The following is a 14,017-nucleotide window of genomic DNA, read 5'->3' on the forward strand; positions in this document are numbered from 1 at the left end:
GTCACTGCCCACAAGCAGGAATTGCACAATAGAGTTTTATTGCAAAGAAGCCGTTTTTTATGGGTGAAACGGGTTGAATGTGAAAGGTACAAAAAAGGTATATAAACAGTAATATACTGGTTACAATATGCAATGTGAAGGGGTTTAACTGGCTTTTGACCCGTTTTATGAAACGTTTACAAAAATGGGTTGAAAGCAGGGTTGCAATGTGAAAGCAGTATAAAGCAGTAATGCCATGTTGTTGTTGTTTATTGTGGCAAACTGCAAGACAAATGTTGTTATATTATGTTCCTTAGTTTTTTTTCTTTACATTGCTTAATGAGTGATAATTCTGTAGATTTTCCATTGTTATGTATAATGCGATCGCAGAACGCAGCATGTGCGATGTTTCCCAAACAACAGTGTACTCTGTAATTGGGCGCTGTGGAACCCTTGTGGCACCATATAAATAAAGGATAATAATGATAACAACAGGAAACTGCGATCAGCCTCTTTGAGCAATATTCTAAAACCAGGATATTCAATAAAACATCTTTGAGATTGAGCAAAACTGTGCTCAATTATTAATTATTATTATTAAGAAACACACAAAGATGCAGAAAACCCACTTTTAGCTGCTATAGTAGTGTTAGTTTCTTAACCCTTTGAGTGCCGACATCTCTGTGAGAGATGTGTAAAATATCGGCTAAAAATACCAGCATCGCTCACATTTGTTATATAAACTCAACTAAAAAATGTTGCTTAAAAATAGATTATATTTCCTATATAAAGTAAACATTACAGGTCATTATTATGGCTAAAAATATTTGCTTGCCAATTTTCACACCTATTTTGACAAATTCACTTGGCACTTAAAGGGTCAATTTCCCCCAAAAAGTCCATCTTTATAGTACAGCCCGAATTAAAGTACACTTACAAAGTCTCTGGCAATACTCCAGCACAGAAATAAAGAGAACAACGACAGAAAAGGTGAATTGATTAAAACATTGTAATGTTCAAAAATAAAAAATAAAAACATGCTCAATGCTTAAAATATACTTGTTCCCCCTCTGTTCGGGTTTTGTAAATGTTGCTCATTGGAATAATTTAGCCTTCAGATTGACAGTACAACAAGTAATGCTCACTGTGTCCTTCATTCAATGAGTCATGGACAATGCTAAAAACACACATCTAAAACATGCATTTAGCTGTGTGCAGCTCAGTCTCTCACCAGACACCACCTACGGTTTCCATGGACTCCCTTTTATAAACTCCTCAGGGGAGTTCCTTAATGTGTCCCGCCTGCAGCGCACAGGACCAGTGCCCAGTCCACAATCCACCTCTAGGCCCTAGTGGCCGCCTCAGAACCTGCAAATGCAAATCATTGTCAGCATGCAGGGCTGTATTGCCATACATACAGACACATATATATGCCACATATGTGTGTATGTATATATACAGTATGGGCATTAATGTGTGGCGTAATGTGTAAGGGGCTTTACAGTGTGTGGCATATTGTGTAAGGGGCATCACAGTTTGCAGAGTAATTTGGAAGGGGCATAATAGAGTGGGGCATAATGTCTAGGGGGCATTATGGTGGGTGGCGTAATGTGTAAGGGGCATTACGATGCGTGGCAAAATGTGTAAGGGGCATGAATCCTGTGGTGGCCAATGTCTGTAAGTGCAGGGATACTGAGGTATAAGGTAGTCTCTTCTTGAAAGGCCACACACCCTTTTTGGTACACATTTGCCATATATGCGAGCAAATTCTTTATTTTTAAAATGCCTATGGGAGAGAGGGTGCATTTTAACCATCCACACTGGGGCCAAAATGCCTAGAAACAGTCCTGTTTGTCATGGGGGGTGTCACAGAAACTTATTTGGCAGGGGAGAACAACATTTCTAGTGAAGCCACTGATGTCTCAGTCCCTGAACATGCAGACCTATGGATGTACACCAGGGAAGGGTTTGTAGCAGTATTTGCATTAAGTCCGCGACACACACACAGATGTTGCATTGTGCAGCTAAGAATTAGTCCCATAGGGACCTATTCATCATCTGGACCCCTGAGTATTTAATATCCAACTTAATGTGAGTGTCGGCAGTGGATTACTTACAGGAGTAATTCAGCATTTCTGTGCCGTAACAACAGCTGCTCTGAAAAGCAACAGTGTTTTTAGATCAGTCTACAGCAGACAACCAAGCTCCTCTGTGTGTTCATGGGCCATAAAATCCACCACTTTCCTGTGCTTGTAAGCGCATGGTCATGAGCCTAAGTTCTTGTACAGTGCCAAGAAATGGCTTTTAGCACTTACGGCAGTGACTGTGCACTACTGCACGAGTGATACGGTAGCTACATGACCACAAAAACAGATACTATTCCCTTGTCACATAACACTCCCATTGAAATATTTGTGGTGGTGCACATACAACTGGGTCGACTGTTTGTTCTCAGGGTCAAAACTGTAGATCCAGAATGTATTGCCATTGATGATTTGCCAGACAGAGTTTGAGCAACCGCCATAAATCCTGGCCGGCATGTTGTCGCACTAAGTCACCCAAGCCTCCTTCTGCTCTCGAGTACGCTGATGGGGAACCCAGCATTCAGAAGCCTTGCTCAAGCCAAGCTTTTCATGGAGCATCAAGCAGATGAATTCCTTTCATCTTCTCTAACTGGGCCATGGTCACCCTGGCATCCATCTCAACTGTGACCCACATGGGAGCAATGTTGTACTCGGTGATGACAGATACAGGTTAGCCCTAGCATTTCTCCAGTACCAAAATGCTACAAATCACTCAAACACAGTGCTTCTGGATGGTGGCTCCTCCCCAAAAGCAACTCACAGTTGGTAAAAATGTTTGCAGTCGTAGATCATGGCTCTTCAGTGGTCTCTGTTGAGATCCATAACGATTTGGTAAATTAAGTGAACATACTTCGTTGTGCAGTGCTGTTTACAGGTAAATGATCCTGTGACTTGACATTTCACAAGAACTTTAGTCAGAGATTGCAGTTAACAACCAGACAGATTATGTCTACTCTACTTACACACTGCACATATGGAAACTTCTTGCACTCCTCAACAGCAACCAAAATGTTAAGTATGCAAAAACAAATGTGTATAATGACTGGCAAATCTGTCACAATTCTTACTGATTTAAACCTTCTCCAGAAGACAATGCAATATCAAATGGGGTAAAAGTCAATTGTTCTCACCAAGAAGTACTCTGTCTAATGCACTCAAAACTTGACTGAGGTTTATCTTTAATCTCTCTGGAAAGGTAGAAGGCAAAAACACGGACTCTGTCATCTGAGCCAGGTATGGGACAGGGAATCTTGATGTTCTGTTGGTTACAAGAACAAATTAGTTCATTAATACTTCAGGAGAAGAGCACCAAATATATGGTTTTATTTCAGAGAAAAGCCATCAACATGCTTAAGAGGTTTGCATGACTACATTGTTGAAAATATAATATTCTGGATATGGGGGGGGGGGGGGGGGGGGGGAGGGGGTTAAGTTCAATTTATACTTTTAAATAACTTTAATATTATACTGGATACATTACATTAGTACACTGGCTATCAAACTCTGTCCTTAGAACCCTAAACAGTTTACATTTTCCTTGTCTCCCAGCAGATGCACAGGTGTACTCATTACTCATTGACACAATGTACAAGATCCACGGGTATAGCTAATTATTTCACATTCTGTGAAGAAGAATTAAAGCAACACAAGACACCTGCAGCCAGACCATCAATTTATATTGTGCTGCCATCTGTTTAGAACACAGAAAATAAGCATTAAACAGCAAAGTGTTTTATGCAATTATCTTTTATTTTTTTAATCACTGCAGTGGCAGATGCCATTATTTTTAAAGTGATCAGGTGCCTGGTATAAGGCATACTTGCCTACCTGACCCTCTCCATGAGGGAGGAAATGTTCTGTTCCTGGACTTCCCTGGTAATGTATGATTGCCATCACCTGTGGTGAGCTAGTTAATTGATAAAAAAGATGTTTCATCACAGGTGATGGCAATCATACATCATACCTCCCAACTGTTCTGACCCTAATGCTGGCCACACATCAAACCAACTTTCCTCCAACCATCCAACTAGTTGGTTGGATGGAATAAAAACCTGGTACTGGATAGGAGCAAATGTAATTTGTAATGGGTGTGGTATATTTGCCCGACAGCCACCTATTTTATTTTCCCTCTATGGGGGTCGTGGCCCCTACAAGGGAGCAGTCGGGATTCCGATGTTGGAGGAATGACTGTCGGAATCCCGACTGTCGGGGAGCCGTCTGGCACCCATTTGTAATTAAGTCATTTGTTTCCCAAATCTGAAAATGGACAACAACTATCACTCAGACAATGTACTGTAGTTGGACCTATTTGATTTCAACAATTTCACTAAATGTTTTTGTCCATTCTCCTGAGTTTGTGAGCAAATTGCTTATTGGCATTTGCCCCCATTCAGTACCAGATTTTTCAGTCCAACCAACCAACTACTGCACTCTCTAGGTCTTACCTATCTGATCGCTCTCTTTCAGTGTTCGCTTCTCTGACTCTACCTCTTCTTCACTACCTCTGTCAGTCTGAGTGCCACAAGGATCAGTTTTAGGTCCTTTGTTTTTCTCAATCAACACCTCATCTCTTGGCAAACTAATCAGCTCTTTCGGATTTCAGTTTCACTTGTATGCGGACAATACTCAAATCTATCTATCAACCCCAGAGTTGCCTCTCTGCCATCTCATCTTGGATGTCTTCTCACCACCTCAAACTCAATATGTCCAAAATGACACTACTAAATCTCTTATCCATGTACTCATTATATCCCGCATTTATTATTGCAATAGTCTCTTAACTGGTCTTCCCAAGAACAGACTCACCACTGTAATCCATTTTAAATGCTGCTGCTAGGATCTTCCTAGCAAGATGCTCATCGTTTGCTGATCCGATCTACCAGTCACTTCACTGGTTGCCTGTATTTTACCGTATTCAATATAAAATACTTCTACTCACATACTGTCTAAAGCTAGTAACCATACTACACCAGCATATATCTCTTTACTTATCTCAAAATATCTCCCATCTTGACCAATGTTCCTTCTAATTTTTACGAAGGCTGTGTGCAGCAAAAGATTTTGGCTGTGCAACTTTGGAAGGAAACTTTCAAGCGTTCCCTGAAAACTCACCTCTTCAGGCAAGCCTATCCTATTTAAGTTCCACGCATATAACCCTCTGATACCTTTTCTTCTGGACTTGTAACTTGGTGGGACTGGTGCCTGTCATTGTGTTTCCCTCCTACGTCCCTTTAGATTGTAAGCTCGCAGCAGGGCCCTCTTACCTTAAGTCTGTTGTTACCCATTTTGTTTTATCACTGTCTACAATTGTTAAGCGCAACGAAATCTGCTGCGCTATATAAGAAACAGTAAATAAATAAGTAAATTGTGATTTACTCTTTGTAGTAAATGGTATTGCTAAATTGCTGGATTTTTGCCCCTTATGCACGACCCCCCTTCAAAAAAATAAAAATGATGATGGGTTTCCAAGACTAAAATACACATTCATTAAAATGTGAAAATTTATGTAAACTCCCCTCCAAAAAAATCATCTGTTAGTAAATGTGTGTTTTGGATACCCAAACTCAATTTACATTGATTTTTAATATATCTGAAATCAATTGAATAAAACTGACCTTTAAATTATATACCACGTGCAGTATTACCCACCAACGCTTGGATACTCTGCATGACGCAGCAGGGGATTTCGGGGAGCGTGTTCAGGTGGCCTTGTCATTAGGCCCTGCCCCATGGTGGGAAATCCCACAAATCACGGGTCATCGAGGAAGGAGCAAGGCTAAGATTATGGTGATTTGTGGCATTTTAGCTCTGCCCTCTCCTGTCCAGCCTGCTTCGGTAGAATGTGGATGAGATGAGAGAGGCATACCCATTCTACTAGGGGTGAGAGGGGCAGGTCCTGGTGAGTAAGTTTAATATAGCGCACTTTCTCTAAGGCGACTCAAGGCGCTTAGGTAATTATCATATGTGTTACTTAATTCCTGCTCATAATGTAACTGAGAATATAGGTAGCAACAAACAGATAAATATATTTTTTCCTAAATAGCATATAAGGTATGATTTTAATATTAGAATAGATGGATGGAGCAGGACTCTATATAATATCAGGATCAATGATTCGGTGGCTGCCAGGTGCGAAGGATTCTGTGCTATGGTGAACCTGCTGTGTGACGGTTGAAAAAAGTCTATAAATCTCCTTAAGGGGCTTATCCAGATGCTGCCTTGGATAACCCAACAATTAGGCAACAAAACCACTGGGGCCCTCAATCTGTAAACAGAAGGGCCCGAGGGAGATCACAATTAGAATGGTGAGAGTCTTGGGAGGGGTTGACATGGAAGAGAAAATCATGGGTTGTATATTCAACATCTTTGATAATCTTGTCATTGTGTGTTGCAATATAGTATATTTCATCCACTCCTCTTTGATGTATTGACAGTCATTAACAACTGGCACACCAATATATGTTACACAGCAGGAATGTAACAAAAAATCTCATGTAGTAAATAAGTCTTATGTAGTTTCAAGGTGTGTTTTTACATGTTTTGATCATCCAGACATTCCCTCCTGCCTTACCACAATGGTACATAGCATTAGCTCTGTCACACACACTCTGTGTGCTTGATAATTGATAATCAGTGGTTCTCAACCTCAGTCCCCAAGTACCCACAACAGTTCACGTTGTAAAGGTCACCCGGCAGGTGCACAGGTGCACTCACACTCACTTTAAAAAAATCCAAAGGGGGAGCTAATTATGTAACTTGTGATTCTGGGGCAGATTTATTAAGCCTGAAGAAGTGATAAAGTGGCCGGTGATAACACAGAAGCTAATCGACCCCTAACAGCCATTTTCCAAATCCAGTCTGTAACTTGACAGTTAGGGGCAGATTGGCCGGTGCTTTATCACCTTTCGCTTTATCACATCACCAGGCTTAATAAATCTGTCCCTCTGTGTGGAGACCTGGAAAATGTGAACTGTTAGGGGTACTTGAGGACCGAAGTTGGGAACCACTGATCTACATTCTTCAAAGGAACTTTGAATTAATAATGATATTTACCAATACACCGTCTTGTCATTTTTATCATGAACTGTATACTATGACATTGTATCTATCCCCCTCCATTGCGTGACAAATTGGTAGCCATGTAGTTTGGATCAATAGTAATATGAAATGTAATATATCAAGCTCCATAAATAGATTGATAATGAGTAGAGAATATCTGAGTGTGTTTGCACAGCTGAAATTGTGCTCATAAAATAATGCAAGCCTATTTACTTTGCCGTTTATTGTAGGATGGCAAATAAAGGAAGTTGTGTGTTAAGTGAACACAACGGAAGATAAATTAGCAAATGTATCACTGACCATACTTGATGCAAGCTGACAGAGTCCAGCAGCAGCTACTGTAACTATACTTGATGTTTACCTTCTTCTAAAATCCTAAGGGCTCATTCCAAATACAGTTGGTGCGATCTGAATGCGCGCACCTGAGAAATGCGGTATAGAAATGCCTATCTGAAGTACTCATGGGGAGGCTGTGCGAATTGTCTACAAAATGCGACCTGGGAGAAGTGACACATAGGTTTTGCAATGCAATGAGATGAGATCTAGTACAAAAAGTATGTGCAGCACATACTTTTTGAGCTGTTCGATGAGATGTGTGATGGGAGCGCACATCTCATCGCACATAACAATTGAAATGTTTATAGGCACCTTTAAGCTGCCCATACCCGAGCCATGTTTTGGTGCATTGCGATGCGTGCACAGCACATATATGTGCGGCCCAGACTTTTCATACCAGATCGCGAGAGAGATTCTCTAAGCAAAAATACGGTAAAAACCCAGTTATCTGGGTTTTTACCACATTTTGGGATGCTCTAACCCGGCGGGGGGCATCGCCAGAAAAATCTGGTGATGCCCCATAGAAGCCTATGGGCTTCTAACGCAAACCCACCGCCGCCCGGCACCAACCTACCGCCGCCCCGCACAGACCCCCGCATAGACCCCCCCTTACCTGTGTCCGGGCAGCACAGAGCTGTGTGGCCCGGAATTGTGACCTCCTCCTCTCTGCACTAAAATCCTCTTCTGGGTGCAGGGAGGAGGAGAGCCCGGCACAGCAGCAGCGCGGGGTAAGGGAGGGAGGGGGGAGCCGCCGGGAGCCGATGGGACCCGGCGACTCTCACCGCAAAGGACATCTCTTAACGCAAGAGCTGTCCTTTGCCATAATTATCGCATATGTTAGAACATATGCGATAATTATGTATGCAATGGGCGGCGAAGCTGAGCCGCGATTTAGAGAATCTCCCCCCGCATCTAGTACAAAAAGTGCGCTGCTGTAGCACATTGCGTGGATTTTGTACTAGATGCAATCCAATCTAGTACAAAAAGTACGGAGCTCATTGTTGCGTGTATGGGCGCCTTTGAAAAATTGGGAAGACTTTCCACGACCCCAACACTAGAACCATACAGAAGTCTGATAGTGGGCAGAAGGAAAGTACTCGGCGCTCTTGGCTGATTGTGCAGGCTAAAAGGCAAATACGTTTAATTTCAAATGAATTAAATGAAAAAAAGAAGGAAAAAGTGATGCGGGTAATTTAAAACCATTTTAATTGTAAACTTTTTTTTTTTAAATAAGCATTTTTTTTATTGGAATAATTATTTTAATGTCAGTTTAATTATAAAAGCCAATAAAAAAAAGTTGGGTACTTCTTTACTTTCACGGCGCCAGCATGGCGCCGCGCGTACTTCCGGGTAACGCTCGCCACTAACTAAGTAAAATAAACTAAGTTAACGCCATGCCAACATGGATAGTTCATACCTCCACTATCCATGTTGGCATGGAGTTGATTTTAATTAGCGTGGCGAGCGTAGCGAGCCACCGAGCCCGCAGCGTGGGCGAGCGAAGCGAGCCCCGCAAGGAAAGTACAGAAAGTACAGAAGTACCAAAAGTTGATTGTGTAATTGGAGGCAAATTTGTTTACACCAAGAATTCCATTAATGATTGTCCATCAAATTGAGCTCATTGAAAGTGTGCTTACCAAGGGGGTTCTGAAGCAAATCCTGTCAATTTATATGTGTGAATAGCTAGTCCCAATTGCCATCAGAGCAATGTTTCCATACAAACACACAAAACAATTAGTGTCGACGATGCCTGCAGACAGGAGATGGTTAATCTCTCAGTCAGAACCTACAACGTGTTGGAGCAGCCATTGATGCAAGCGCAGCCCTGTGTACAGGCCTCCACAGGTCCCAGGCTTTAGGCTCTTACACCATCCTGAGCATTATACCAAGCTTGCAAGTTGGGACTTGCATTCTTGGAAGACAGGAGTACGTGGTGGGTCCTGAAATGCAGGTCTAAGTACAGGTGCCTAGTAATTCCCTTTTTCCCATCAGGCTTGTGATTGACACAGAATACACTCAGCTTATTAAGTGGCTTTACTGCTAAGTGGCTGACTCTGCTCATCTGACAGCTTACGCACAGCCTGCACACCCTATGGAACCTTATACACACATTTACAGGAGATGTCTACGCTCATAATAAAGCAAGCGTTCTACCACATACAACTAATCTTCAGAATGGATCTGTCTCTGACTCTCCATCAATTACTGGTCCCCTGAAGTATTGCTAAACTTGCTGCCATTTATATCACTCGTGCAACAAATATTTATTCTTACGTAAGCCCCACTAATCAGATTCAGATGTCATTCAACATAATCTTTTAAAATCCAGAGTTGTACATGCCCCGTATTGCTTTAATCTGCAAAAGCTGATGAAGTATACAAAAACATGATCATTTCCCTGACCCTATATACGACTTTTAATGCATAATTACTGCCTTGCATGACAAATACATATATGATTTTATATATATATATATATATATATATATATATACACACACACACACACACACACACACACACACACACACACCAGGCACAAAGGCAGCACAAGTCACTCACAATATAAGATATAAAATGTGTATGCAACATTTGTGGGAAGGGGATGGGGGGTTGGCCGGGGACCCATCCATGGGAACGCCCAACGTTTCATGGGCCATCCCATGGTAATCGCCGAGTGAGGGCAGCTGACATTACTGAATGTCAGCTGCCCACCCATTTCAGCCCGAAAGTGCACGCTTATATAAGTGACCCGAGAGTCACTTTATATATGCGTGCACGCACCACATCTTTCAGTGTTGGGCGACCATTGAAAGATCAAAAGATGTGAGTGCTCCCCCACAGCCTGTTTATGTTAAACATCCATTTGCAGCCAGTGCCTGCGAAAACATGCTGCGGGGGGACGGGGGACTATTGCACTATTCACACAGCTGATTTGACTTGATACACAGGTACACTGCTGCTGTGTGAAATTATACAGGTCCATAAATATTAGGATATCGACACAATTCTCTTATTTTGGGAGAAAAAACCGAATAGGGGTTCCACATAATAATCAGCACCAGGCTCAAGGGCTGGCCCTGTCTCCCAAAATAAGGGAGACAAAATGACTAAGGGTCCCCCAAGCCAGCAGGGTAATGCCACAGCCAGGAGAAACTATTTACAAAAGTTCCCCCAGCCAAAGAATATACCCCCTAAACGGTCATCCCATGCAGGGACCCTGGGGGAACCCCTCTCAATGTAGGGGTCCCTCCCCCACTAGGATTAAACCTGCCCCAGGCTGAAGCCTGGGGCCGTCCCTGGTGCCCCAGGGTGGTGTGAACCAGGCTGATGGCATTGTTGTAAAAAATAGACAAAAATGACTATATATTGTTGTGGAGTCCCAGCAAGCCTCCCCCACATGCAGGGACTTGGAGAACCAAAAGTCTCAGCATGTGGGGCATTAAGGGCCCACTGGTACTTGTAGTTCCACAACCTTAGAAATAATTACATAAAACACGCACACATATGAAAAGTAAAACTTTATTTCACACTACAATCATTCACTCTAAGGGCCAGATGTATCGAGCTTCAAAAAGTGAGATGATAACCAACCAGCCAATCAGCTCCTACCTGTAACATGGCAGTTAGGAGCTGATTTGCTGGCTGTTTGTCACTCTATACTTTTTGAAGCTTGATACATCTGGCCCATACTCACCTTACCTCCCAACATGACTTTCTGGACTTCCCTCTGAATCTGTTTTCAACAGGTTAATGCATAAGAAAGGTGTTTCCACACAGGTGATGACAATCATAAATTAAAAGGGAAGTCCAGAAACAGAGCGTTCTGTCTCTCCTGGAGAGGGTCATGTTGGGAGGTATGCTCACCTATGGCTTCCCCCGAAGGCCCTAAGTTCCTGCCATCTTCTGCGCTTCCCCGGCTCCACAGCCGAGCTTGTGTTCAAGGGCGGGGATGTGTGTTTAGGACATCGGGAAATCTCCGCTCATGAACACCTGGGTGGAGCCAAGGATGTAAACACAAACTCATGTCTACAGTGTACCTGTGGAGCCAGAGAAGCGCAGAAAACGGCGGGTGAGTACAATTTCCTTCCATAGAAACCCTTAATGGATTCTACATGAAGAAGAGGACAGGCCCTCGAGGGAAGCCATAGGTAATGTGTGAGTGGATGATTGTAGTGTGAAAAAAGTTTTACTATTCATTTTATTTAACTATTTGTAGGTTGTGGAACTACCAGTACCAGTGGGCTCTTTAATAGCCTGCATGCTGGGACTTGTGATTCTCGAAGTCCCTGCATGCAGGGTAGGCTTGCTGGAACTCATTGTTCCACAAAAATACATAAATAATTAGGTACTTGTTTCCTAGCACGGCGCCCATCTCGTCGATTGTATGCCTTAAGTTTAAGGTACTTAAGGCATACAATCAACGCGATGGACCCGACTTTCTGTCAATCACCAGCTAATTTGCCGGTGAAAGAGGAAATCGCGTTGGTCGCGTCCATAACGGCCCGTAATAAGGGGCCGCGATGCGACTGACACGATCAATGCGATTTTCCCATAGAGAATAATGTTAAATAATTTTTAAAGTGAAAATCGGGTTGATCGCGTCGGTCGTGGGCTATTATAATGGGGCGGCGGTACGCGTCCTCCGACCTTTTCATACCCCTACTATCCACGTCAGCGTGGAGTCGATTTTATAAAGTGTGGCGAGCGCAGTGAGCCACCGAGCCCGAAGCATGGCGAGCACAACGAGCCCCGCGAGGGGAAGCGTATACCTGTGAAGTTATGCGCGTCCCCTTGCGGGGCTCGCTGTGCTCGCCACGCTTCGGGTTCGGTGGCACGCTGCGCTCGCCACACTTTATAAAATAAACTCCATGCCGACGTGGATAGTGGGGGTATGAAAAGGTCGGAGTACGCGTACCGCCGCCCCTCGTGGGCTCGCTGCGCTCGCCACGCTTCGGGTTGGCGTCAATAGTGGGGTGGCGTTAACAATGGGGGGGCATTTCAAACATGAGTGGGGGTTTGGTATTAAAATGGGGGGGGGGGGTTGGGGCTTTTTACATTGAAATGCGCCTTGAGTCCTATTGGAGAAAGAGCGCTATATAAATAAAATTATTATTATTATTATTATTATTAAATCAATGTAAAATCGGGTCTCAGGGACCATTTTTACATTGATTCCAATGAAAAAATCGGGTCGATCGCGTCGCATGCGATTTGGTTGGCATGCGATGCGATCGACGCGATTTTTCCGACCCGATGGATACAATTAAAATCGGTGGCGCCGTGCTAGGAAACAAGTACCAATAATTAATTTTAGTCTATTTTTTACAACAATGCCATCAGCCCGGTGCCCACCACTCTGGGGCACAGGGGACAGCCCTGGGCTTCAGCCCAGGCAGGGGTATTCCTGGAGAGGGTGAACCCTTCATTGTGGGGGTCCCCACTCCTCCAGGGTCCCTGCCAGAGCTGACAGGTCAGGGGGTAAATGCTTTGGCAGGGGGAACGTGCGTAAAGAGTTTCCCAAAGTTGTGGCATTACCCTACTTGTTGGTTGGACCCAGTACTGGTTCTCAAAATACAAGGGACCCCTAGTCATATTGTCTCCCATATTTTTGGAACCAGGGCCAACCCTTGAGCCTGGTGCTGATTTTAAAAATTACAAGGAACCCCTATTTGGTTTCTTCTCTGAATTTTTAAAACCAGGACCAGCTCTTTGAGCCTGGGGCTGTTTACGGCCGTGGGGGGGAGGGGGAGGTAGACCCGCTACTCCATTTTTTTTTATTATTTATTTAGTTTTAGTGTTTTTAACACTGCAGCCTACACACAGATCTGACTGATTCGTGCAAGCTGCCGACTCGTATCTTTATTTAGCATCCATATATACGGCCGCCAAATACGAATACGGCAACATAGGACACCTACGCCATCGTGCTAATCCGTAAATGGGGCTGTTTAGTAAATCTGCCTTTTTTACGAATTGTATTTTCCCAAAAATGCCGCTCATATGAATTCGTATCTGCCATCGGTCGTATTTTAGGATTTTACTAAATTTTTCCCGCTGTGTGTTAACATCGAATGAACATTAATCTCTGAATCAGCCTGAAAAATGTGGTTGTGTTGATCCTGAGGAGCATAACAAAAAAAAGCAAATTAAACAAGTTTGCAATATGAGAGAAATCTTTGCTTCCCGAGATATGCTTTCTGCCTCTCTTTTTAAAATGAAACGGAGCTTAGTGTTTGGCATACATACACTTCTGCTTCACTAACTTGTGATTGTTCAAGTGCTTTCTATTCCACAAATGTAAATACTTTCAAATACATACTTTTAGAACGCACATTAGTATCATCTACACCAAGTGATTTGAGGCTTGTTAAATGTAGCTTTCTGTCTCTGAATAAACAATGCTCATGGCACACAGTGGTGAAGGACACGGGTAATGAAGCATGTAAGGTAAGTGTCCCTGAGAAATACACCTAGGAGCAGCTCTGGGTCAGACTGGGCTGTACTCAGCAGGCATGGTTAATGAAACAGAACAGGAAATAGCTGATGAAGGCATAAAT

At 43.1% G+C, this 14,017-nt stretch overlaps 1 protein-coding gene across 1 annotated transcript in view; it reads right to left on the reverse strand.

Moving 5' to 3' along the window:
• The window catches only part of ELL3 (elongation factor for RNA polymerase II 3), a 110,878-nt gene that overhangs the window by 46,124 nt on the left and 50,737 nt on the right, over positions 1-14,017 (reverse strand). Inside the window, exon 3 of the mRNA XM_083184094.1 lies at positions 3,194-3,321. Within this exon, the coding sequence (XP_083040220.1) occupies positions 3,194-3,321 (128 nt within the window). The remainder of the gene's footprint in view (positions 1-3,193; positions 3,322-14,017) is intronic.

Source organism: Crinia signifera, chromosome 4 (assembly GCF_055691185.1).
Source record: "Crinia signifera chromosome 4, ASM5569118v1, whole genome shotgun sequence".
NCBI classification, from domain to species: domain Eukaryota; kingdom Metazoa; phylum Chordata; class Amphibia; order Anura; family Myobatrachidae; genus Crinia; species Crinia signifera.